Source organism: Panthera pardus, unplaced genomic scaffold (genome assembly GCF_024362965.1).
Source record: "Panthera pardus isolate Hobbes unplaced genomic scaffold, ASM2436296v1 HiC_scaffold_8, whole genome shotgun sequence".
NCBI classification, from domain to species: domain Eukaryota; kingdom Metazoa; phylum Chordata; class Mammalia; order Carnivora; family Felidae; genus Panthera; species Panthera pardus.
Window position 1 is genome coordinate 98,203,071 of NW_026527013.1, and position 27,590 is coordinate 98,230,660.

Here is a 27,590-nt window from a genome sequence, read left to right on the forward strand (position 1 = left end):
GAGCAAGCTTTCAATTCCAGTCAAATCTGTGTCTCCCACATTGCAATCCCTAAGACCCCAAATAAACACATTTATTTTATTTTGCAGCTTGCAGTTTTGTCTTTCGTTGGTTGACAAGACTTTTTAGGATGTCTAGAATCTAGAACAAACAGTACAAAGCTTTGTGAAATACGGTGCCTATGAGAAGTTTCCCATGGTACACAGAAGCCACAGAGCTTCCCTGAAGCACAGAGCCATTATTGGCATACGTGGTGCTTATTTTGGGCTTCTCAGACAAAACATCCTGGATGCGAAGCACCTGTCAAGAAAAGAATATTTGTCAGTATGCTATATGAGAAAACAGCTGCCAGTGACATGTTCCTTCTCAAATACTTCAGGACTAATATATTTCCCAGAAATCAATAGACTAAAATTTGTGTGCAATTATTTTTTTCTTATTCTGATGAAAGTGTTAATGTTCTAATTATATCTACACAGTCAAGTGGACTGGTTGGTTATCTGACATTAGCCAAAATCCCAAACAAGGTGGTTTAGTTAATTTTGATAGTTCTTTAAAGGAACAAGTTGAGATCCAGTGAGTGCTATTATGTAATTCCTTAAAAAAATTTTTTCGAAATGTTTATTTATTTTTTGAGAGACAGAGAGAGAGAGAGAGAGAGAGAGTAAGCCAGGGAGGGGCAGAGAGAGGGAGAGAGAGAATCCCAAGCAGACTCTGCACTGTCCATGCAGAGCCCGACACAGGGCTCAAACTCACAAAGTGTGTGATCATGACTTAAGCCGAAGCCAAGAGTAGTCGCACGCTTAACCGACTGAACCACCCAGGCACCCCACTCTTATCTAATTCTTGAGTGAATAGTGTTCCTCTATGGGAAGGGTCTGGCCCTTGACTAAGCCTACTGTACGGGGTGGGAAACACAGGACAAAATGATGGACACCCAGGTAGCAAGCCAACCCAACCTCATAACCAGTAGGATAGTAGTTGTCACAGCGGGGGCTCCCCTCACATCTATAAAGTGGCCAGGAAGCAGAAAAAATGCATACTTTGGAATTCAATCTGACATATCCCTGCCTACTACTGTTATTGATCCTCAAGATTAACACACTTTAGTTTGCTAATCAGTAAACATGTAAGTGCCCAGTTTTCTAAATAGCTTGGATGAAGAAGTTCACTCAAACAGGACACGATAGGAATTAAAGGCAACCAATTAGAAATTCATGAGTCATGAATATATATCGACACTTCTTAGAATAGAGTTTAGTTGAGTTTTGCTTTTTCATCTTAGGGCAGATCCTATAACTTCACTCAGGTTTGTTGCATGAAAATACTCAAACTTGGAACTCATGTAGAAAACATTAGTCTCAACTACAAGTAAAGGGTGTCATTGTGAAGAAAGAAGTCTTATCAGGGTTGGTGAGTTCACGGTTCGTGAGTTCGAGCCCTGTGTCAGGCTCTGTGCTCACAGCTCAGAGCCTGGAGCCTGATTAGGATTCTGTGTCTCCCTCTCTCTTGGTCCCTCCCCCACTCATGCTCTATCTCTGTCTCTCAAAAATAAACATAAAAATTTTTTTAAATAAACAAACGATAAACTTGAAAATAGAGACATGAGAGAGATCTCAAACAATTTAAAATCATGTTATGGATCATATTTTTATTGTCTTAAAGCAGACATTGTTGGGTGTGTGTAGAAAAGTAATATGTATCACTTTGGAGGAATTAAGTATATATTACCAGGGCCAATTAGCAGGCTAGGGTTTGAGTCTCTATTTCCCAACTCCCCAAACCTAGATTCAAACATTATGTTTTTCCCCAAACCTTACCTTCTCAATGAGGCTTACCCTGATTTCTGTATTTAATAATAGGACTACCCACCCCCCTGTTTACAGAAATCCTGATTCCCTTTACTCTGTTATACATTTTTCTCCATAGAACTTACCACCTTCAAACTTACTGTGTAATTTACTTATTTCTTATGCTCATTGTTAATTGGCTATCCCCCCGCCAAAGAGTAGAAATCTTTGCATATTTTGTTTTCTGATACATCCCAAACATTAGAACAAAGTCTGACCCATTATAAGTGCTCAATAAATTTTTTGTGAATAAATCTCTCAGAGTATGTGTGCCAAGAATTTATCCCTATATTAGATTTACTAGAGATGTGCTATTCTTAAACTCAGTTCTATAGAAAATGCTGCTATTGTTTTTCATGCCATATAAAATTCAATGGTCTATGCTAGTGTTTTAGAAAAGATTTTTTTTAATGTTTTTTATTCATTTTTGAGACAGAGAGAGACAGAGCATGAGCAGGGGAGGGGCAGAGAGAGAGGGAGACACAGAATCCACAGCAGGCTCCAGGCTCTGAGCTGTCAGCACAGAGCCTGACGCGGGGCTCGAACTCACAGACTGTGAGATCATGACCTGAGCTGAAGCCGGACACTCAACCGACTGAGCCACCCAGGCGCCCCAGAAAAGATTTTAAATAACAGAAATAACATCTTTAAAATGAGACATTCTTCAACACTATCATATATGTTAGAACCTGCTGGCAAAAACTAATTTTGTTTTGAGGCCACAGTCATTTAAATCCTTCCATTTGAGTTTCATAGTAGGTAGTGTGAAAGAAGATGGTTCCATATAGGACTCTCCCTTTTCCTAATTTCAGGCTCTACTCAGTTCCTATATCCTTTTTTTTTTAATATTTATTTAAATCCAAGTTAGTAAACATAGAGTGTGATAATGGTTTCGGGAGTAGAACCCGGTGATTCATCACTTACATATAACACCCAGTGCTCATCCCAACAAGTGCCTTCCTTAATGGCCATCACTCATCCCAACACCCAACCCCAGCCCCCCACCCAACACCCTTCCAGCAACCCTCAAGTTTGCTGTCTGTATTTTAGAGTCTCTTACAGTTTGCCTCCCTCTCTGTTTTTATCTTATTTTTCCTTCCCTTCTCCTATGTTCATCTGTTTTGTTGCTTAAATTCCACATATGAGTGAAATCATATTATATATGTCAGAGCCTATATCCTGATTGGACATATGATATGCAATCTAGGTCTATGTGAATAATCAAGCTCGTTCTTACCTATTCTTCCTGATAGCAACTACAGCCCTTGTAAGGATGGGAAATGTTGTCTAGCACTGATGTTAAATTGGCACCAGGAGACCTGAAAGGGTTAATGGGCCATATCTCCCCATCCTGCCCAAATCTCTGCTTTTCCCATATGTAGAACTTGTTCAGTTCTGGAACATCACATGTGACCCACTAAATTCCCCTAAGTCACCTCAACAAATTGTTCTTGAAGCTTTGCCTGTGAGCTCAGAGAAGAATAGGAACTTACTTCTGACCCTGGAGGATCCTCAGAGTTATAGATCAGCAGCTTCATGGCATTAGGATGGCATCCTGCCAAAATATCTCCCGTGTCAGGATCCACAGTTAAGTTATCCACTAAAGTGCCCAACTGTATTACCTTCCAACAAAGAGGAAGTATAAAGACATTGTTTCAATTTTCTTATTTACCTCTCCTCCCTCCCACCAGCTCCTTCTGAAACAGATCTTGTTAAGGGCCCTTGCTACTAAATTTTAGAAGGGCAAGCACAAACGCACTGATGGTTCTTCCAAAATAGTCATGTGTCCTCCTTTCAAGGAGCACATTCCTAGGTCAGACATGGGAGCTAATATAAGAGGTCATGTTGTGTGGGCAAGACAAAGGTACTTTTACCTTCACTTGAGTTAAATCCCAGTTACGATGCTTATTCAGTACATGAACGTTCTGAGCCAATACATCAGCTACATAGATATACCTTTGAAGTAAATAACATTCACATGTAAGCAAGTAATAATGAGAGATAACATTAATTTTACTTTGGGGAAGAGGCATAAAAATTCACAACAATCCCAAGTGCCACTGCAATGTCTTCCCAAACCATAGTACAAGAAGATAACAGAGTATTACTTTTAATATTCTTCAAGAGCTTTATAAAAGCTTTGAATATGAGATGATGACTATAAGGTAATGAACTTGGTGTTTCTAGATGACATACAGGCTCAGTCTCGTTACTTATGAGTCACAATTTATTCCTTAAGTTGGATGGAGGTAAGTAGACCTGTAAGAGGCCAAAAGAGTCTATGTTTCCAAAAACTAGTGCTTGAAAAGAAGTATCAGATGACCATGAAATTCAATCACAATCTTTTTAAAAAGAGAGAGAACACTTAGAATTGTTTTCTATAGGGATTGTCTCTATTATCTCAAGTTTACATATTAATATTCATGAGAACTTTTCTTTAAAAAAAAAAACCCTTCCATTTTAAAACACTTTAAGAGTTTCTCAGAAAATTTCATAAATTTGTATTTTCTTATAAATTAAAATAAAATAAAATTGTATTTTCCTATAAAAAAGTCTGCTGTAGTATGTCGGTAAATCTGAAATTTATGCACTCGAAATGCCCAATCTAAGTCAAGTGAGCTCTGAAAAGAACTTTTGGATAACTCAACTTAGTGTGGTGATTAAACACCATTACTCTCATAAAGGGCAGAGGTATTGTGCATTTATTCTCTTTTTAAGTGTGTTAAGTAACTGTGTTTCTAGAGTCACATGAAAATTTGGAATAAGAACCTTATATCAATTCACTGGGGGAAGTCTGGCATGCAAGAGGGTGTATGGTATGCTTATGATCACACATAAGAGTGTGAACCCTGGCCACACCTGATCTGTCCACATTTATATTGACTGCTTAAGCCTAAGGAAATAACCACCACTTAAAGGAAGGAGTCCACTAAAATGTCAAGAGCAAAGTGTTGAAAAATTATAAAAGCTTACTTTTTGTCTAGTGAGACTGTGATCCCATTGGCAGAACTAAATCCTTTGGCTACCACTTTGACCTCTCTTGGACTGTAGAAAAGAACATCAGTCCAGCGAAGATCCATGATCATCTCTAATAGTACCAAGAAGAAGTTGGTAAAATAGTGATCTCTGGTGGCATAGAACTGTTCTGGCCCAAGAACCACAATGTCATTCACGCTAAAGTGAAAAAAAAGAAAGAGAAAGGGCAAAACCAATGGAGTGTTTAAAGATTTTGATTGTGGTCAAAATTGCTAAATCTCCAAGACAATTATGTTCATCAGTTTGAAAAAGTATACATGAAGTAGTCTGGATTAAAAAATTCCAGGGGCACCTGGGTGGCTCAGTCAGTTGAGCTTCTGACTTCAGCCCAGGTCATGATCTCATGGTTTGTGGGTTCAAGTCCCACACCGGGCTTTGCGCTGATCGTGTGGAGCCTGCTTTGGATTCTGTCTCCCTCTCTCTCTGCCCCTTCCCCGCTCATGCTCTCTCTCAAAAATATATAAACATTAAAAAAATTCCACACAAAGTAAATGATTTTAATTGTACCTGATGGGTTTTCTTGTAGTCGTTTATTATTTTTTCAATCTTTCCTTCCACAGAAGCCAGCAAAAACAAATAAATATACAAATAAACCTCAATTCCAAATTGTTGACTCGTAAATGTTAATAATGGTTATTTGTGCTGGTCATAGTGCAGTTCACCAATAGTTCTGGTTCTCTTTCTTCTAGAATTAGGCTTCTCCATGCCCTGGATGTCTGGCTCAGCCATGCGACTTGCTTTTGGCCAGTGAAATGAAATGATGTGTGTGGCTTCCAGATGTAAGACTTTAAGAGCCAGTGCATGATCCGCCATGCTTCCCTTACTCTTTGACAGTAACCAGCAACTTTTCTGATGATTGAAAGTATGGCCCTGCATGAGGACAATATAAAATTGAGTCCTTAAATCACTTACATGGGATATGTAGCCTGAATAAGAAAACAAGACAAAATTTGTGGTTTTGAGCCACTAAAAATGTTAAAGTTTTTCCTTTTCTCTTATTGTAACATAACCCAGTCCATCCTGCTCTTTATATTGGGGTTGTGAGCACTATTCCTTCTTGTTTATGTCCTTCCCTATCATTAAAACTTCTAAAAATGCAATAAGTCACACTCTTACAAGAGTAAAGAGCAATAAAGCCATTTACATCTTGGAAAAGTAAAAAAGAGACAGTGAGTTGAAAAAAATGTAAAAAAAAAAGTGTAAATATTTTTATATTAAATTTATAAAACTGTTTTAGATGACTCAAGAAATACTTTAAGGGCCTCCTGGGTGGCTCAGTCCATTGAGCATGCGACTCTTAATTTTGGCTCAGGTCATGATCTCATGTTTTGTTAGACTGATCCCGCATTGAGCTCTACACTGACGGCATGGAGCCTGCTTGGGATTCTCTCTCTTTCCCTCTCTCTCTCTGCCCCTCCCCCACTCATGTTCTCTCTCTTTCTCTCTCTCTCTCTGTCTCAAAAGAAAAAACAACCCTTAAAAAAATACTATGAGGTGTTAATGTACAATGACTTTACCAAAGTCATCAGGCTATTCATCTTTTGGTCCTCAGCTTAAGCATTCTTTCCTCCAGAAAGTATTGGGTGGCACCAGAGATTAAATTAGACCTTCTGACAATTTGTTTCCATAGTACCCTTTCTACCCCTTGAAATGTTTTGTAAATATTGTGTATCAGGGCACCTCTCAAAAATCCTCTTTAGGTCCTCAAAGCTTCACCTGTCCGGTTCTACCTGGCACTATTTCCACCATTACTGCATGGTCCTGACGCATTTCCCACAGTGCAGTCTTATACTGCCTTAGCTGGTGTCTGTTATGGGCCTCAGGCTCCTACTTCCGGGCCTCTCTGTGTTGATGTCAAAGCACAGGATATCGCCAGACTTGACTTGCACATGCCACAACCAGGGATGTGCAAGAGTGAACTCCTTTTTTACTAGCAGGAGAAGGAACTGCTGAGTAAACTCTTCTCCCTTTCTTATCTTTGCCAGCTTGTCCTGAAATGAGGCTTATGTTGTTTACTGGAGGACAATGCCATGATTTCTAGCAGTGAGTTGCCTTAGCAGTGTGGCTGGCTTGATAACACACTTGCTATAGCCTCTCCCTTGTGTGCATTTCCTGGGGCTGCTGTGACACAGTGCCACAGAGTAGGTGGTGTTAGACAGTAGAACTGTCTCGAAGTTCTGGCAGCAAGATGTCTGAAATCAAGGTGTTGACAGGGCCATGCTCCTTCTGAGGATTCTATGGGAAGATCCATCCCTGCCTCTTCTAGCTTCTAGTAGGCCCCCCAGCACTCCGTAGCTTTTAGATGCTTCACTTCAATCTCATTCTCCACCCCACATGCATTCTCCCTGTCTGTCTTCTTATAGGGACACCAGTCATGTTGGATTAAGGACACACCCTACTTTAATATAACCTCATATTAACTGATTTCATCTGCAACAATCTTACTTCCAAATAAAGTCATGTTCTGAAATGTCAGGGGGTTAAAATTTCAGCATATCTTGTCAAGTTCCTCACAATTCAACCCATAACATTCGCATCTCCCTACATAAGGCTGGTATCTCACTTCTGTGTCCTGGAACAGTAATTTATTTCCTTCCTTCCTTCCTTCCTTCCTTCCTCCCTTCCTTCCTTCCTTCCTCCCTTTCTTTTTTGATTCTTTTTTAATATTTACCTTTGAGAGAGATGGAGAGACAGAGCATGAACAGGGGAGGAGCAGAGAAAGAGGGAGACACAGAATCTGAAGCAGGCTCCAGGCTCTGACCCATCAGCACAGAGACCGACGTGGAGCTCCAACCCACAAACCATGAGATCGTGACCAGAGTTGGACGCTTAACTGACTGAGCCACCGAGGCGCCCCTGGAACGCTAACTTTCTAATAAAGTAGTTGTGTATTAGGTTTTCCTTCAGGCTGTACCTTCACTGAAAAGAACTCGTTCAGTGAGGTCATATGTTATTGCATTTGATTCTCAAAATCACCAGTTAGGTAAGTCAGGCCAGTGAGAGAACTCCCACTTCACTGAGGAAACTGAAGCATAGCTGAGAGATTTGTCCACTGTTTCTCAGGCAGCCTGTGGCAGTCCTTGTCCCCATTGGGCCTCATAACCCCATACAATGTCTTCTGGCAAGAGTGCAGTGACCCCAACTTCTCTTACTTCTTCTGCCCTCTGCTTTTGTCACCCCCAAATTCTACAGAGAGACATTGGTATGTAATTTTAAGAAAGAGAGCAAAGCACAGAAGGTGACCTTCCTTTTCTTTCCCTATCCTTCTATCTCAAGACAAGATTAACCTGTCTTGGAACTAGTCTTTCAGTGTTGAGTCCATTTTATAAAAGACAAATTCTTCATTGTTTGTTACAGCTTTGGAATAGGCAAACTACCCACTAAAAAACTTAACTTATTTTTTTCTCAATATGGTAAAAAGGATTTTCACCACTGTGACTGAGAGTCTGGCTTTGAATTTAGATGGATCTAGGTTTACACCTGGTTCTGCAACTTACAAATTATGCAACTTGAGCAAGTTACTTAACTTGAAACCTCATAAGTCCCAGTTTACTCATACCTATTACTAAAGGCTGTTGTGAGAATAAAATGAAGTATTTGGTACAGTGCCCAGCACATAGTCAATGCTTAATAAATGTGTATTTTTATATGTGCCCACAGGCTTTTTTCAAATTCTGCTCTAAAGCTTTTATTGAACAAAGGAACGGCCCATCTGGAAGCTGGTTATAACACCCAGTGGGTGTGGCTCTCACAATACAACCTACGGGGACAACTAGAAAAAGGTGTAGGTGTTTAAAGAAAGCCCAATAGTAGGTATTGCATTGTTGTGGTATGGAGGATGGAATTAGAGCTGCGAATCTAATTGAGCACCTTTATAGGATTAAAATGCTTTCACAAAGTTGGAAAATATAAAGATATCCAACACTGAATATGGCAATTTCTAGTGAGGTGCCGGGCAGTGTCACCATAGGAACTTCTTGAAAGCCTTAGGAAAAAATGCTACAAAACAAAAGTTTAAGCCTGCTGAACCAAAGAAAACAAAGCACACAGCAGAGGTGCAAAAATAAATAGAAGTGCAAAATACTTTAATTCCATACCTTGTGAGAAGTTCATGTTTTATAGTTTTCAGGTGTACAAGAGAACGTTGTTGTTCCTCAAATTTAAATTTCTCCACCGTGGACTTCATGTGGGGGTGATTCACAACATAAAGATACACGGTATGGTCTAAAGTGGAAAAAAGGAATAATCTCCAAGAAGTTTACTTCTGTTGCAACTATTAATTAGACTTGGTATAGAATTTGGTCATGTTCAAGCACTTTTCTTACACACCTTGCATTTGATCCCCACAGTACACCTGACAGGTCAAATGCCAGAATCTCCATTTTACTGAGAAAACTGAGTTTCAGGAGGTGAATAACTCATGCACAATTTCACCACCACCAAGTGGCAGAGCCAAGGGAAAACTTTTCTCAGTGGTCTCCTCAGCCGTACCTCCATACCTTCTGCAACAGGAAGACACAGAACTACAATGGTACATAAACGGATGTGGTTTCCCAGGGTGGCCCTTCAACAAGAGAAGTGAGTCTCTTTTCTGTGAGAAATGCCTACATTGCAACACACACTCAAGAAATGCCGGGGCTGAGTAAATATCTTAAAACAAGCAACATGTCCCAGCTAGAGTATAAACTGACACAAGTCAACTACCTAAGTTTGCAGTAACGATATTTAGTGAGCCCAATGGATATGGAATGTGAAAATTAATTCAAGAAAAAACTGGCACATCAATTCTAGACATCACCGACCCTGAGAATGTTCACCTGTTTTCATAGTGAAAAATGAACTGCTGTGAACAAGACTGAGGGTGGGAATCTGTTTTCTCAAAACACCGTTTTCTGACTTGACAGAAGTTCTAGGTAAGATGAGCACTGGAGTTTGAAACAGCCTGGTCCCATCCTCCAATTTCAGACCTTGATCTGTGTTCATCTCCCCTATTCCTTTCTTGATGGGGTTTCCAACCATGCAGTAGAGTGAGCCCAAGCCCTGAGACGCAGAGCTTATACGCATGGTCCCTGAAATACACAGGTACCTTTACCCAAATTAAGGAAAGGTGCTCCCTCACAGATGGATCATTCTTTTAGTCTGACCCAGCTCTTTCTGGGGCCTGAGGCTTTGCAAGCAGACCCCCAGTTGGATTTTAGCTCCCACATGGCCCTTCAGCCACACACTCTTGCCAGACACAGCAGGAACATTGTATGCAGTGCTCTGGTTTTATACCTTCTTTAGGCCTCTATTGGACCCCTCCTTCCATATAAGAGATGCTTGGTCAGAATAGTTTTGATTTTTTTGTCTTCTCATTCCATTCCAATTTATGTATAATGTTTTGCCTTTATTAACTAAACGTACAATTAAAGGAGGTAACAAATAACATTGCAATCATAATATATTCGGCTCCAGAAAGTCTGATTAAATGCTTGAGGGTGGATCTGTAAACTGGTTCCATCTCAAAAAACAAAAACCAAACCAAACCAAAAAACCAACCCATACTTCTCACGCCTAAAACAAATAAACAAAACAACAACAACTACAACAACAACAAAAGATCCAACACTATCCTATGCAATAAAATAGCTCCAAGTTAATCTGGTCACTCATTATACTTTCTCCAATGATGGTGTCTAGATAGAGGTCAAGCAAAAAAAAATGGTCACCAAAATAATTTCAATAGAGGCTGGAGCCCTAATTTCACCCAAGTAAAAGACACAGGATTAGAAATAAGACCACCGTTTTTGTTCTCTACTTGCCCTATGCGCCCACAAACATTTACACATTAAATTAGTCTGGAATTATAAACTATGAACAAGTAATAATAACATGAGCAACTGTTATTTTAAAGCATATGCAATGTATTAATAACTTTCATTTTTTATAACAGCTTTTTTGAGATATAATTCACTTTATCACTAAACTTGCACTTTTTTTAATTAAAAAAATTTTTAATGTTTTTATTTTATTTTTTGAGAGGGGGTTGGGGCAGAGAGAGAGGGAGACACAGAATCTGAAGTAGGCTCCAGGCTCTGAGCTATCAGCACAGAGCCTGACACGGAGCTCGGACTCACTGACAATGAGATCATGACCTGAGCTGAAGTTGGACACTTAACCAACTGAGTCACCCAGGGATCTCTAAGCTCACACTTTTAAAACGTACAAGTTAGTGGTTTTCAGTATATTCATGGAGTTGTGCAATTTTAACCACTGTCTATCTCCAGACCATTTTCATCACCCCAAAAAGAAAGTCCATACCCATTAGCTGTCATTGCCCATTCCCACCCTGCCCCTAGCCCCTGCCAACCACTAATCTACTTTTTGTCTCTATGAATTTGTCAATTTTGCAGGCTTGCTATAAATGGAATCATACAATATGTGGTCTTTAGCGACTGAATTCTTTCACTTAGGATAATGTTTGCAAGCATTGCATGCATCAGGACTTCATTTCTTTTTATTGCCAAATAATGTCCTATTGTATATGCATTCATCATCACTTGATGAGAATTTGGGTTATTTTCACCTTTTGGGTATTAGGAATAATGCTGCTATGAAAATTTGTGTGTAAGTTTTTGTGTGGACCTATATTTTCAATTCTCTTGGGTATATACCAACCAGTGGAGTTTGGGGATCCTATGATAACTCTATGTTTAACATTTTAGGGAACTGCCAAACTGCTTTCAGAAATAGCTGTCCCATTTTCTAATACTACCAACGAAGTGTGAGGTGAAGGTTCCAATTTCTCCACATCTTTGCCAACATTTGTCATTGATTGCTTTTTTTATAATCATTAGAACCATCCTAGTGGGAATGAAGTGGTATCTAATTATGGTTTTGATTTCCATTTCCTTCTTGACTAAGGACACTAAACACATAAATTTTCATGTGTTTATTGATCATTTGAATATCTATTTGGAGATGTCTACTAAGATCCTTGGTCCATTTTTTAATTGGGGTGTCTTTGTTGTCGAATTGTAGGAATGATTTCTATATTCTGGATACATGTCTATTATCAGATATATGATTTGCAAATATTTTCTTTCATTCTTTGGGCTGTTTCTTTGCTTCCTTCATGGTGTCTTTTGAAGCAGAAAGCTCTTAAAAAATTTTTTTTTATTATTATGCTTATTTATTTTGAGAGAGAGAGACAGAGTGTGAGCGGGGGAGGGGCAGAGAGAGAGGGAGACAAAATCCAAAGCAGGCTCCAGGCTCTGAGACATCAGTGGAGAGCCCAATGTGGGGCTGGAACCCACAAGTGTGAGATCATGACCTGAGCCAACATCGGATGCTCAATAAACTGAGCCACTCGGGTGCCGCTGAAGCAGAAAGCTTTTAATTTTGATTCTATCTGGTGTATCTCTTGTTTCCTTTCATGTTATGTTTTCTAATGTCACACAATTATTTTCAAAGAGCCTTTAGTTTATACATTAGATTTTTTAGAACAATCTCTAAACTGGTTTTGAAGGTCAAATGAAAAGAGAAGGAGATAAGAGGAAGAAGGAATGACCACCTTCTAGTCACCCTTCTTTAAGGCAGTGTTAAAAATGTTTGATACACATTTATTATCTTGCAAGTATATATCTTCATGGTAAAATAGAATTTTCCCTCCTTTCACCTCTATGTTGAGTCATTGAGGTTGAGTAGCTTGTATTTCCCTCATTTCCCCCTTATTTTTAAGCATTCAGGCTTTACCTTTGTCGATGAAAGTACTGATTCCGTGTGGATTAAATGATGCTTTGTCAAAACCATCACTGATGTTTAGTGCCTGGACCCTTGGGTTTTGCTCATTCAGATCCATCAAGAAAATCTGTCCTGGCTCATCTGGTGCAAAGTTTGGCATGCCTGGATATTTTAATCCCTGTAAAAAAAATATAAAATAAGTAAGCATATATATATACATTTCACAATATTTTCATGTAGAAGTGAAAATCTCAAAGCCTAACAAAAATATTCAAAGCTGTAAATTTCTTCTAGGTTTCTGGGATTTTTCACTCCAATCAGCTGTTTCCATTATCTGATCTGAGAGACTACCAATGTCATCTAGGCCATTGGGAATGGGAATAGGAAATGGGAAGAATCCATATTCAATTATTAACATAGAGACAAAGGGTTAAACCAAAAAGTATAATGCAATGGGGCGCCAGGGTGGCTCAGTCAGTTGAGCGTCTGGCTTTGGCTCAGGTCACGATCTTGTGGCTTGTGAGTTCAAGCCCGTTGGACTCTGCACTGATAGCTCAGAGCCTGGAGCCTGTTTTGGATTCTGTGTCTCCCTTCCTCTCTGCCCCTCCCCTGCTCACACTGTGTCTCTTTCTCAAAAATAAATAAACATTAAAAAAACAAAAAGTATAACATAAGACACTAGCCTGGGTTACTTTGTGTTAGTCCCTTGGCCTGCCTATGCCTCTGGTTCCTCATTTATTAAATAAGAAAGCTAAAGTGTATGATTGCTAAGATCCTCTCCAGTCCTGATAACCTGCAACTAACCTTCTTCAAAGCAGAGAGAAGGGGTGTATGCTTTCATTATATTGCCCCCATCCATTATTTTATCTAGTGCCAAATATTGGAATCAGCCAAGAATTAATATAGGGGAACCAGTCTCTTTTTTTTTTTTTTTCATTTTTTTCTCTTTTTTTTTTCAATATATGAAATTTATTGTCAAATTGGTTTCCATACAACACCCAGTGCTCATCCCAAAAGGTGCCCTCCTCAATACCCATCACCCACCCTCCCCTCCCTCCCACCCCCATCAACCCTCAGTTTGTTCTCAGTTTTTAAGAGTCTCTTATGCTTTGGCTCTCTCCCACTCTAACCTCTTTTTTTTTTTCTTTCCCTCCCCCATGGGTTTCTGTTAAGTTTCTCAGAATCCACATAAGAGTGAAAACATATGGTATCTGTCTTTCTCTGTATGGATAAAGAAATTGTGGTTTATATACACAATGGGGAACCAGTCTCTTAAGTTGACTATTTCTGACCTATTTTGTTCCTATAGATATATCTGAAAATTTGGATATAAATCCTTTTCTTCAAATATTGCAAAAACTTTATTCCAGTAACTTGAACAGTGGTTCTTTCTACTGGAAGAACCAATTATGTGTGGTTATCAACCAATACTGGGTATCCTGAACATAATGGGCCTTTGCTGCACCCCGGGTCATTGTGTCAAAACTTGGGGTTGGTTTGTGCCACAATTATAAAACTCAGCTCACTTCCTCCTTGTATCACTTCCCCATCACTCTGATATATATTAATATCAAAATCATATCTTTCCTTGTACCCTCATTTCCATTTATAGTCGATTTAAATTATTTCCTTCTTACTCTGTCTCCCTGGCTCCTCCCTTCCTTATAAATATGTATATACATACACATGTGTACTTTTAATAATACTATTCTTGACCCTTCCGCTGCCCTTCATTCCTACCCCCACCCCGGGGGAGTCAATCTTCAGCTGCAAACAACCCACATACATCTTCGAGTTTTTTTTTTTTAGAACAGTACTTCTACATCTAAATCTTACCAGAAGCCTGGCTTTCCCGCAGACAACAATGGCACTGCTGAAGCGCATCAGAGGGGGTACTATTCCCTTTCATTTGTCTTAGGTCACCTCAGCTGGAGGAGGGCTCCTCATGGCCCTCGCCACAAACTTCTCCTTCCAGACCCTGAATCTGTCATCATCAATCAACACCCAGTCTTCTAAGGAAGCCACACCCTTTGCTTACTGCTTCTTTATCAAATTCCTCCCACCCTCCCCCTTGCCCTGGTCCAGCTTTTATATAGGGCTAGTCTGAATTCTATTCTATTCTGAATTTATTTCATTACCTTTTGTTTCTCTGAAAAAAAAAAAAAACACAAAACAAAACATGCCATTCAACATGAATTTTCTCTGACTCCCTCCTTTCTGTCTCCGTAATTCTTCAATTTTATCAATTTTTCTTCCTTTATCCCACTATTCTTAAGGAATGGGTATCCCTCTATCTGTTCTTAAGTTTATTAATTTTGCCACCTGTTTGTCACCAGTGTCTCCTTCATTTGCCTGAAAAATTGTTCATATCTCCTTTCTTGAAACAAATCTTCTAGTTTTACTCTTCCTTCAAACACATATTTATCTTGCTTTCCCCTCATGGTCAAATCTCTTAGAAACATCACTTGATCTTGTTGCCTGCCTTGAGTTGCTCCAACTCTCACCAGTTGGTAGAAATGCCTCTATAAAGGTCATACCAGTGCCCTCCAAAATATCTTCTTTGATAACTCCTCCACTTTTCCTTATTTGTATCTCTATGGCATTTGACACTATGATGTACCCCTTTATTCCTTGTCAAAAAGTCAAGAGTAGGATTTCCAGACTGAAGTTCTGCTTCTCTTTCTGCCCTTTCCCCCTTCTATCCTCATCCATCCTTCTTTCCTTCTTGCTCTATACTTTCTCCTTATACATCTTATTCATAAGGTTTCAGATCTTTCTTCTCTACCAATTATTTTCACATCTGCACGTTTACCTAGAACCTCTCTCTGGAGCTCTAGCTTGCATTTCCAACTGCTTCCTAAGAGTAGTTCAAAATCAAATTGTCAGAACCAAAGTCAACATTCTCCACTCAAATCCTTCTTCTCATCCATATCTATTATTTCAGTGAAGAGCATCACTGTTTTCCCCAATATAAGGTCATGAAATTCCATCTTCAAGCCTACCCTTTCCCCATAGTCAAACTGCCACCAAGCCCAGAGGCTTAGGTGGTGGTAACAATGGACCAAAAAAAAAAGTCAAAGACATCTACTTCTTCCCTTTTCACCTGAGGAAAATTAAGCCCAGAGAAGTGAATTCACTGAGTCACTCACATCATTAATTGCACACACTCTTTCTGACACACCATAAAGAAAGGTTTGACAGCAGGCAACATTGCTCAGGGAGGAAGCTCAAGGAAGAACATCAAGCATCTGGGTAGCTTAGGGACACACAAGGGCACTGCCAGTTCAAAGACTGAATGTTCTATGAATGGAAATGATTTAATAAGTAAATAAGGGTGGGCCATTGTAAAAAAACAAAACAAAACTTGATCTAGATTAAGTGTCATGATGATTGAAACACCTCCAATAAGTGGCTTCGTATGCACCCTGTTTTCTGTTTGAGGCAGTTGGGTAGGAATTTGTAGCAAGTGAATGCAAGCCATTCTTGCAATGTCATTCACCACTGAAAATAGTGAAAATCACCTGGAGGGGCAGGCATTTTATTTTTTCCAACAGGCAACATGTGTATGTGAGTTGAGTTGGCATTGAAATTCTATACTGCCCTCATTCTCCAGCACAAGCATTCAGTAAATATTCAAGTACCTCATGCATGTCAGGTAGCATATTAGGTGCTGAGCATGGCAACAGATGCACAAAGTCCTGGCCACGAAGAGCTTGAAATCTGGAGCGGCAGCACCAATGACCACATCAGATATAGTGTGGTATGTAAGAGACTAAGCACAAAGAATGTGAGGGAGCATAGAAGAGGCACGTTGCCCAGAAAGAGTGTTAGGGAAGACTTTCCTGCAGAATTAAAGTGCCACCATAGTGAGGCCTGACAGAGAGCTAGGAGCTGGCTCATAATGTGTGAGGAAAGCAGGTAAAGAGAAGCATTCCAATGCCAAGTCCCAAGGTAAGAAAGCAAAGAGCTTGCTTGGCACCTCTCTGTAGACTAAAAATATCTATTGCACAGAATTTCTCTCTAAATCAGCAGCTTCCAAATATGCTCTATGATGGCAAGAATGGGCAACAGGAAAAACCAAGAATAGGGACTTGAAGTTCAGAAAGATTGAAAATGAGTAAAAAATATCATCCTTAGCCTATGAGTCATTCATTAGTTTACAAAAAAAGAGCTCTGTTACTTAAAGCTCCATGTTAACATTTCTCAAGGAATTATTTGTGATGAAAATCTCTAGATTCTCCACTGAAATAGTTCAGTACTTTTAGTTACAGTGAAAATAGAAGGTACACAGTTGGAACTACAAATATTATTTCCTAAAAGCAAAGAAGAAATCTTCCAGTTGTAGAATAATCATTCTTTAAAGTCTATTTGGCATAACATTAACAATCTAAATTGACAATAGAAAATTTAAGTCAACAAAGAGAAAGCTTTTCTAGACAAGCTTTGTTTTATCTTTGGCTTTGGAGGAAAACTAAAGAAATAAAATCACTCCCACCCACCCACCCACCCCAACAATATCACCACGAACAGCAATTTAGAATCCAAATGAGACCCTGACTTTATGAGGCATACTTAAGAAGTTAGAAATTAAGGCCTTTAAGTCTTACTATGTGTGTCCCTTTTTAGCCAAAAAGATACAGATTTTAAAATTCATATTATATGGTAGTATTGTACTGGTCAAAATGGAATATTAGGACACGTAATTCCAGCAATCAGCATTCACATCGAAAATATCGTCCGTTTATTTTTTCAAAATCTTAGGTCTCATTCCAAATTGCAACTGTTCAGTAAATACATGGCAATTTTCAACATCTTCATAGCATATACCTTTTAGTTTGTTGCATTTAATTTATTTATCGTTCTTCACATAGCTTCCTGATCATCCCAAACCTGTGAAGGTAGTACTGGAAATAAAATACAGGATCTTCTTTACTTATCTTTGAAAGAGTTGGAAGGAACGACAGGGACCTCAAGATGCAAAACGCTCAGGCTTTTGAATTGACACATGTTAACACATACTTCGCAAACATTTACTGAGCTCCAAACACAGGTAGGTGTAGCAAGAGGATCACTAGTTAGTGAGAAGATGACTACCAGAAGCTGAGGTCCAGCAAAATACGGCGAGGATGGACAAATCTGGAGACCAATCTAGGACTTGAATGGAAATCAATATACATTTATTGAGCCCCTATTGAATATGTAACTGCCCATAAGGAACTGCCCACATGGGGCAGGCAAGCCAGGGCCCTCCTGTGGTATACTGATTAGCCTACTGGAATCCTGTTTTGGCTTTTTTAGTTGACCGATTTAGCCACAGTTGGGATGAGTGTGTAGGGGTCCATCTGGCAGCTCTAGTCGGCAACATTAATGTACTGTCTGTATAGCTATTGACATGAGCACGTGAGGGGCATGGAAAATACTTACACTGGAGATAAAAGCCAGCCCATTAGGAAGTATATCAATATCTTCAGAGCCATTTTCTGCAAAAGAAGTGGAGGATCACAAAGATGCATGAATGAAGGCTTAGAAACAAAATCTCACAGGCAAAACTTTAAACTTCTGTTGGAAACTATGTTTAACTTTTTCAACTATTTACTTGGGAAACTACATTAACTTCCAGGAATCCCATAGGCATGCTACTCTACAGTAAAACCTGAGTCAGATTCCCTAAATACTAAATTCTTTTTTTAGAACTCAATTTTCAGGAGGAAAAAGCAAATAACTATAAAACAAATTCATATCCTAGATTTGTTCTTTGAATAACAACTTCTAGGATATGCCCTGAGAGATTCAGTTTTGTTCCCCATAGAAGACTGATCTCACAAACAGAGTGATAACATTGCAAAGTCCTCATTGCGAAGGTCTCTTAAAGGCCTCTCAGCCAAATATTTCTCTCTTCCAACTTGTTGAGGCCTAAAAATATATCATCATCCAATCATATTGGGAAATTATTGAGTAATTGTTATCTGGAATAAAGCAATAGGTCTTAGGAAAGACTAACAAATATAGACAAATTTGAAAAAATGTAGTCAACTCTCTTTCTCATTGAGAGCTGGTCCCAAGCATTTTTCTATGGAAAAAAGCATATAACAAGTGAGTTATGACCATGAATAGAATGAAAAGAGGGCTCACATGGCTCCTAATAGAGAGATAGACCCACATAGGAGGTGCTCCCAAGCAAGCAGGACTGAGAGTAAAGGCAATGGTTATCTATTGTGGCAAACGGTATTTTATAAATATGGTGGGACCAATATGCATCATAGCCACATGCCCTTCTTAAAATGTGATGTTCGTATTTTTCCATCAGGAGGTAAGGTTTGAATTCTCTCCCCTTGACAAATAAATGAGAGGGAAGTGATGCCACATGACATACAAGGTAAAGTCATAACCACAAATGCTCCTGGTTCTCGTTCTCTTTCTCCTCTCTTCTCTCTTCTCTTCCCATCCCTTCCCTTCTCTTTCCTCCTCTCTCTGTCTCATCTCTGTCTTTGTCTCTGTCAACACGCACCTTGGGGACCCTGAACTTAAATGTAAGAAGTTTGGAGGAAGAGAGACCACACAGACACGACACAAGGTAGAGAAGATACTAGAGAAGTGTCAGATAACTTCATTTCCCAGCCTCTGAGTCACTCTAGCTGACGCAAGTAGAAGAGCAAAGAACTGTATCCACTAAGCCCTGCTAAAATTGCAAATTCATGAGCAAAATAATTGTCATTTAAGTCAGTCACTCAGTTTTAAGGTGGTTTGTTACACAGCTACTGTAATTGGAACATGTGGAGAAATGGTTACATGGGATAATGGGTTGCTAGTGTGTCAAAAGGCAATTGAGCAAAAGGGGAGGGGGGAAAAGAAAAGTGGGACAAAGCCAAATAAAATGCAAATTTGAATCAACAGAATAATGAGCAATGGGCACTGAAAACTAGAGAACAGAGGAAGATTTAATTATATATTCATTTACTGAAACTAATCCCCAACTAGTAACCTGAAAATTAAATTAATCGGAGCTTTCCATTTTCCAAACAGTCCCGTTAATCAAGATTTATGTATCAATGGTATCTTGATGGCCTGGAAGATTTAGTGCTGTTTCCACATGGAATAATACAGACACTGGGAGAATCCAGCAAATTGAATAAAGCAATTTAAAAAATCACATTGCATACAGGTTGGTTAATTTTTGAACCAACTTTTTTTTTTTCTCTGAAAACCCCTCTTCGGTTTCCTTTTGCCTTATTCTCCTTCTCAACTCTGCTATGAATGTGGATATTCTCCAGGCTGTACCTGCCCTTGGCTGTTTCTCATGGCAGAGTAGTCGTTCTACCTGTGCAGTCGACTCCAGTTCCATGGCTTCAGCTTCTATCCAGGCGTCCTTGACTCTCTAATCTCTGTATCAAGCCCAAACCTTTCCAACAATTTCAAGACCTCTACATTCACCTGTATATTGGACATTCCTACCTGGCTTTTTCACGTCTCATATTTAATGTGTCCCACACTGATCTGGACATTTCCCCTTTGAATCGGCTACATTTTCTATATTTTGATTTCGGTGGATGGCACTTCCATCCCCCAAGTACACAAATTAGGAAACTTGGAGCTATCTTTGATGCTTTCTTTTCCTTACTCCCCAAATCCAACTGATCACCATCATTTGAGCTCTAGAAATCCCCCCTGAATTTCCCTAATAGCCTTCTAACAGGTCGGTTTGCTTCCCTACTACCATTCTCTGCACTGCTGACAGTCATCACCTTAAATTGCAAAGTTGATCTTGTTACTGTCCTGCTTAAAACCCTGCAGAGGTCTCCTAGGGTTGGCAACATAAATCTTAAACCTCTTGGCCTGGATTCCAAATTCTCCACATGTTGGCTCCAGTCGCAGTTCTTATGGCTCCCACTCCCACTCCCACTGGCTATACCAGCTGTGCTGCGGTTCTTCTGTTAGTAGTTCCTGAAATGTGTCAGACTCATTCACCTGCATGCCTGAGCACATGCTCCTGCCCCTTCTTGGCAACCCACATCTTTCTCACACCACTTCACTTCCCCTGGGCTGAGTATCACGGGCTCTAAAGAAGAGCATGGGGGCCACCTCTTCAGCCTTTCCAACCTCTCTCAGTTCCAGCACCCATTTTATGTGCTAATATGGTCACCGGTGACTACCTACACCATATTTTTTTCACTTCTGGGCTGCAGCCTTCTGCTGACTTGTTGATTTCCTACTAGACAATAAGCTTCCTGGGAATAAGGACCAGTTTTCATTCACTACTCTAGCTTTGTACCCAACATAATACCTGCCTTTTCACTATAAAAACTCTCAATGAAAACTGGTTGACTGACAAAATAATATAAACCATGTTAGTTTCTTGAACTTTGTCTTGTCTTTGGGTTAAACTGTTGACAGGTGAGTGTTAATCTCTAGGTACAAGACATCCTGAATTGTGTGTTCTTTGGTTTGGTTCTTTTATCTTCCAAATGCCATTTCACATATCTCCTATGACAGCACTAATCTCCCTCAATAATTCAGCTACAATAGGAGTGGGTATTTTCTGGAGGTGTTGTATTTGTCTTTATTTACTTAATCTGGAGCACAGGGATGCTGGTGCTCTCCACTCAGATGTGAAGAAGAATTACCAGCTGATTGCACAGTATTCCCACCCCTCCTTGTCTACTTCCCCCACCTACACTCCACCTGCCTGACAACATAGTGTATCTCAGCAACAGTGACACCTGGGGGAGTAAGAGGCCCCAGGACACCCTCCCCCGAGTCTTCCCTACATACTTGTTAGCCTATGCACAGCTACCATTAACTCCACTGATAAGTCTAAAATCAGTCTTATGAAGAGGTTTCTACTGCTTTTTAACCTGTCCATCCTCTACTTGGCATGACTTTGTTTCTTTGGCCTTTGATCATTTTCTACAGGCACCCTGAGAAAGTGTCACACACAAAACACTGTGACCAAATAATATTATTACTGTTTCACATCTAGGAAAGAAGATCTGACAGGCAACTATAAAAACAAAAGGAACCTACAATGGAGTAGAGACATATGTTGGAGATATGGGAAGCTGCTGGAGAGGAAAAGGGGCTGAGAGGAAGATAGAAAGACACCAAATTCAATGACTATCTACTTGATAATCCTGCCAAAGGTGGAGCCCCAGTAAAGCTATTTGAATTTCAAATGCAGCTTTGATTAGATGCCAAGGGTAGCCAAATCACTTCCTGGTTAAAACAATCCTTGACCTTCGAAGACTTGGAAAAAAGATAAACCTAATACAAAAGGAGCTATGGGATATGATTTCTACAAGTTAGAAATATTTCTCTTTTCAGCTTTTCTTCATAGAAAGAATACTGGGAAGGGGGGAAAAAAAAGGAATGTTTCTTCCACCAGTAAAATTAACCACAAAAGCCTAGATCTTGAAGAAAATGTAAGTCAGAATTTTCCTCCAGCTCTGTTACTGCCCACCAAGCCCTGTCTAAAATCCTTTAGTGGTTTTCCGTTGCTTCATAAAGCTTTTCACTCGTCAAATAGTTGGGTCCTGTGAGGGTCGTCTCACTAGCTATTTTTTATTAAATATCCAGCCTGCATTGTTTTGGTCAGCTTTATTTATTAATATTTCACCTTTCTGCATCTCAGATTTTGTTTTCTGCTGCCATCCTACTTTCTGACACTTCTGTAACCAAATGTGTTGTCAGTAGATAAGAGAGGCAGTGGCACACAACAAAGACTACAAGGCATAGAAGAAAACCACCCTGGCTCATAATCTAGGCCCGTCACCCGCTGGTTCCAGACCACTGGGCAAGTAACTTCATGCTTCTGTGTGTCAATTTCCTAATCTGCAAGGACAGAAGGAGCACCCACCTTACAGGTCGGTTGTGAGGATGAGGTAAGTGTTTGTAAAAGACTCAGCAGAATGTTTCTAGACACCAGGCCTTTAATAAGGCAGCAGTATTATTTTTAGATATGTATCAACACTGTCCTATTGACAAACTTGTGTAGTTCTCCAAAGTATAAAATGGAAATATGCCAATAGACATAAGAAGTCCCTTTTGTTTTCTTCTGCTCCCAGCCAGTTTCCAACCATTTAAGCCATTCTTTTCAAAATATTTGGATAATCAGAACATTGATCTATGTCTTACAATATTAACCCTAGTTTTAGCTTCTCAAATCTGTTTGAATTATATATCTGAAAGTCAGACTAGACTTCAGAAATCATCTACTTTAATTACCCTTCTACATTATTTGGCAGGCTCATATCTTTTGAGAGATAGATGTGAAATAAATATGAATATTACTCCACAAAACAGTAAACAAATGAGTGAATGTTACATTTGCTATTTTTTAAAAAATCCAATTAAATCTGACCCTGAGTCCACATTCCACTAAACTGAAGGGAAATTCAGTCTCAGTCATTACTGGGTCTTCTGCCAGGGTTGTGCAAATAGTGTAGGTGGCCAGTTTTTAAAAAGCGGAATGTTTGGGGAAGTCCATCTGGCCTTTAATCTACACTAGTCATCGCCAAATTACTCACTGCCAAGCCTGTGCATTTCATGTCATTTACGTAGTTCTGCCACTGCCAGGTCCTGGAAGGGCACATGATCTTTGCTCAGGCTGGGACACCCAGTGCAAAGAATCCAGCCTCCCTTGAGGATACTGTGTCCCTATTCCTTTGGGCTTCTGGCACCACTCCCAAAATGCCATCAGGCAGTGGGGAAAGGATCCCTGTTATTTAAAAAAATCCACATATTCTTATCCTTTGTCCATCAGAACCTTCTGAAGGAACTCAGATTTTTGAGAACAAAAGTCAGGAAGGAATTTGTTTTCAGTTCCTTCTGTTTTCTAGGGGGCAACACAAACCCCTACCTCTCCCTCCCCCTCCTTTCCCTCCCTCTCTCTCTCTCTCTCTCTCTCTCCATATATATATATATATATATATATATATATATTTATATATGAAAGAAGGATTCTGACAGGCAACTATGAAAACAAAAGGAACCTACAATGGAGTAGAGACATATGTTGGAGATATGGGAAGCTGCTGGAGGGGAAAAGGGACAGAGAGGAAGATCGAAAGACACCAAATTCAATGGCAATCTCCCCCTCTCTCTCCCTCTCTCTCTCTCTCATATATATATGATATATGTTATATGATATATATATATATGAGAGAGAGAGAGAGAGAGGAAGAGAGTCAAAATATATCATATATAAAGAAATATATGTATCAAGAAAAATAAAATACAGACTCATATCAAAATAAACTATGCTGTCATCCTGTCACATACTGATAATTAAGTCACAGTCCTTGACCCTAGGGAGTTTACAGTGTGCTAGTGAGAGAAAGAGAGAACACTGCTAGCCATAAAATAAGCCTGTGGTAGGTGTCATAAGTGAATGAGAGTTTCAGAGTACTGGGGAGTTCAGAGGTAGGAGAGGAATTTGCAGCGGGTCTCAGCAAGCAAAGATGAAGAAATCAGTGCAGAAGATTTCATGAGCAACCGTGAGAAAGTGAAAAAGTGTATTCCCTGAACAGTGAACAGAATCTACCTGGCATTGTTTTTCTAGTAGCAGTGTCAGGGAGAATGGGAAACTTGGAGCCCAAATAAGCAGACAAGTACTAATGAGCAGAACGTCGTAGTAAAGAACAGTAATGAGTAGTAACCAGCAGTTGAGTAGGTAAGATCAGCCCCGTGTGGGGCCACAGAGGAGGTGGAGCCCAAGGCGTCTCACATGGAACAATGAGGGACAAGGAGAAAACAAAGGCTGCTATATATGGAACTGAGTCCCTTTGAGGAGGGGGTTACCATACACAGAAGTCTAAAGAAGGGCTAGTTGTGGCCGAGGGTAGGAGGGAGGAAATGACAAAAATAGAAAGTAGTTTCAGACTGGAAAAGAAGGCCTGCAGTCTGAGAAGTCAGGGAGCCCCTATGGGGTTTTCATTAAGTTTTTTAAAGATGCCTGAGTAGGCTGTGAGGTTCTGGAGGGTGAGGGCTAGGTCATATTTCTCTTGGTGCTTGCAGATGATTTTTTTTCCTTCAAGTTTTTATTTAAATTCTAGTTTGTTAACATACAGTGCAATGTTGGTTTCAGAAGTAGATTTCAGTGACTCATCAGTTACGTACAACACCCAGCGCTCATCACAAGTGCCCTCTTGAATACCCATCACCCTCTAGCCTATGCCCCACCCACCTCCCTCCATCAAACCTCACTTGCTTCTCTATAGTTAAGCGTTCTCAAGGTTTATTTCCCTCTCTCTTTCCCCCCTCACATATGTTCATCGCTTTTGCTTCTTAAATTCCAAACATGAGTGAAATCATATGCTATTTGTGTTTCTCTGACTTATTTCCTTAGCATAATACACTCTAGCTCCATCCACATCGCTGCAATGGCAAGAGGTCATTCTTTTTGATGACTGAGTAATATTCCATGGTACTTGCAGATAAATTTTGAAACCAGGAATATCACCAAGGAGAGAGAAGAAGAAAGAAAAGAAGTAAGGTAGGTACCAGAAAAAGAGAGAGGGGAGTGAAATGTCCCAGAAGGGACAGGAGGAACATTTAATAAGGGACAGGACAGCCTTGAAATGGTGGAGAGATGTCAGAAAGGAAAGCAGAACTGAGAAAAAGCCACAGATTTTGACATTTAGGAGGGCCCTTGGAGACCTGATATGAGGTGGCTCGGGTAAAGTGGATGGGGCAGAGGCCCCGGGAGGAGAATCTAAAGAGTAGCAGGGAATTAAATTAGTTGGCAGCCTCAGTCAGGTGGCTAGTGACCAAGAAATTGTACTGTCACATACATACCAAGTCCCTCAATAAGGTGGCAGTTTGGGAGGTCTACTGGCTCCACTGCTCGAGATGCATTTGTTCTTTGTCTATAGAAGATAAAAACACTGGAGGTCAATGTACACCATCCAAAATCAACGTTGAAACATGGTCTCTGATCCCCTTCTTGTTCATTAACTTTGTTTCTCATCATTTATGGATGATGCAACAAGTAAGTAGGCACCTCCTTTTATTTACATTTATTTACATAATGTGGACATTATGTGGGTAATGTGCCTACATCAGCTAACCTCACCCACTTATTGTTGAAAGACTAAAATGCCATTACACATGGACTACACACTGTGCTGCCCCATAAATGATACTATATGGGTAACTGAACAGTATTATTACTTTAAATGTACAGAATAGTATTATTTAATTGGCTAAAGTATTGCCTATTATAAATCTGCACTTTGGCTCCCCTTAATCTCCTATATTCTTGTCTTTTGACTCCCCACAAAAATGCTTTCCCAAAACTCAAGTATCTCCTAATAGCGAAACCCTGTAGCTTTTGCTTTCACTTCATTATTTAAAAAAGAAATATGCCGACCTATTTTGCAAGTATATAAAGTCATCAAACTAACCATAATGTAAACAATTGGCCCAATTATTTTTCACTGTAGTGTTCCTGTTTTCACAGTAAACCATTCTTCTAAATACCAGGGATAATTTGAAATTTTTATTAGATTGTACTCAAGGAGATTCCACACTTAAGCTTATCTTACTGTCACTCGTTTTAAAATGCACCTTAGATCTACCTTATAATTGTTATTTTTTATGATTCTCTCACTCGGGTGCACTGGGAACAAATGTAACAATAAACACTCTCAAGCTGAACTAGAAAGTATTAACAAAAGGCATCAGGCTTCTCAACAGATTCTGATGTGAATCTCTGAGATCAGCCTCTGCTTAAAGAAATAAATAAAAACAACCCAAAGACAAGTGAAGACAAGCAGAGGCCTAAGACACACTCAGAAATGCTTATCATACCTAATATTTCTTTCTAGCCCAGTATATTGACTTTTCTTGAGATATTTCTGGCTATCACTACTACATCTTCCACTTCAAAAGGTCCTAATACTTGCAAAATGCCAGTTACCACCTGCGGGTTGCAGCTCATTTCCCTGCTGTCTGGCTAGTTTTTCATCTAGGATGAGTTCTGTATCCCAGTACTCATCAATGTTTAGCTGGTCTTGGGCAATGCCTGGGCCATAAACATCCAGCTGGTAGCCCAGTCCCCTCCAGGTCCAGCACTTCCAACTGAGTTCGTTTTTCTCAGGAGCAGAACGCTAAGGGCAACCTGGAAGAGGGGGTGGGGGGTGGGGGACATGACTTTCAGAAAATAAATGGGGGGTGTTTCTGTGCTATCATTTTAGGAAAGGCAAACAGCTCACTCTCCACATCAGTGCTTCTCAAGGGATAGTTCGCTGGGTGAAACTGAGGAGTGAAGTTCCAAATATGCTCATTCCTACTTGCTAGGAAGGCAGCACAAGACAGCACGGGACAGCCCTTGAAACTTGGAAGAGGAGAGGAAGAACCAAGGACACCCCCATCAAGATGCCAACTCACCTAAACGCCACTAATCTCTCCCCTATTAGGGCCAGGACGGCCCCAAGCAGGGTCAGCACCACCAGCTTCCCCATGATCTCCAGGGCCCCGTGGTGACAAGCCGGCTCAGTGCACTCCTGAAGGGCAGGTCGGCAGGTTCCAGGCCCCGCCCCCTGGCTGGTGCCCGCCCCGCCCGCCTCAAGTGCGCTGCCTGTGCGCGTGGCCCAGGTCCAGGTCTGGGTCTCGCAGCCCCGCCACGCCCTGCCGCCCTGGTTTCACGGTCGTCTCCAAGGGCGAGGTCCAAGGAGACCTTTACTCGCGGGATTCCCTCTTGTCTTCAAGGCTGCACGTGCAGGAGGGAGTCTGGGGTGCAGCTTCGGCAAGAACACACCCTTCGGCGGGACGATAGAGGGAGTTTGCTGCTAAAAGCAGCGGAGTTCTCCCTCAGCAACTCGAACGGACTGAAGGGTCGGGGCAAGGCGGGGGAACTGAGTTCACAGCCGAAACTTCGCGTTTCGGAGAGTCAAGATGAGCCGGAGAATTGATCCCGAGACACTGGACGGAGCGATACGCGAAGATATCGAAGCGATGAGCTTTAACTCACCCTTCTCCAGGGTTTGGGG

General features: G+C 40.3%; 1 protein-coding gene across 1 annotated transcript; it reads right to left on the bottom strand.

Annotated features, from left to right (window-relative positions):
* Positions 1-62: 62 nt before the first annotated feature.
* On the bottom strand, positions 63-27,130 carry PON3 (paraoxonase 3). Its single transcript, XM_053897258.1, has 9 exons — positions 26,989-27,130; positions 25,396-25,466; positions 18,031-18,086; positions 12,619-12,784; positions 8,982-9,108; positions 4,822-5,022; positions 3,723-3,804; positions 3,342-3,470; positions 63-298 (listed from the first exon to the last, which is right to left on the bottom strand). The coding sequence occupies exons 1-9, from the start codon at positions 27,060-27,062 to the stop codon at positions 140-142; spliced, it is 1,065 nt and encodes a 354-aa protein (XP_053753233.1). The 5' UTR covers positions 27,063-27,130; the 3' UTR covers positions 63-139.
* Positions 27,131-27,590: the final 460 nt, after the last annotated feature.

Bases quoted from the DNA above. Each gene is read 5' to 3' on its own strand.
- PON3 (XM_053897258.1), bottom strand. From the start codon at position 27,062: ATGGGGAAGCTGGTGGTGCTGACCCTGCTTGGGGCCGTCCTGGCCCTA. The intron at 9,109-12,618 runs GTAAAGCCTGAA...TTTCCACTTTAG, and splicing joins CAGTACTTTCATCGACAAAG to ACCATACCGTGTATCTTTAT. The intron at 5,023-8,981 runs GTATGGAATTAA...TTTTCACTTTAG, and splicing joins AAACATGAACTTCTCACAAG to CGTGAATGACATTGTGGTTC.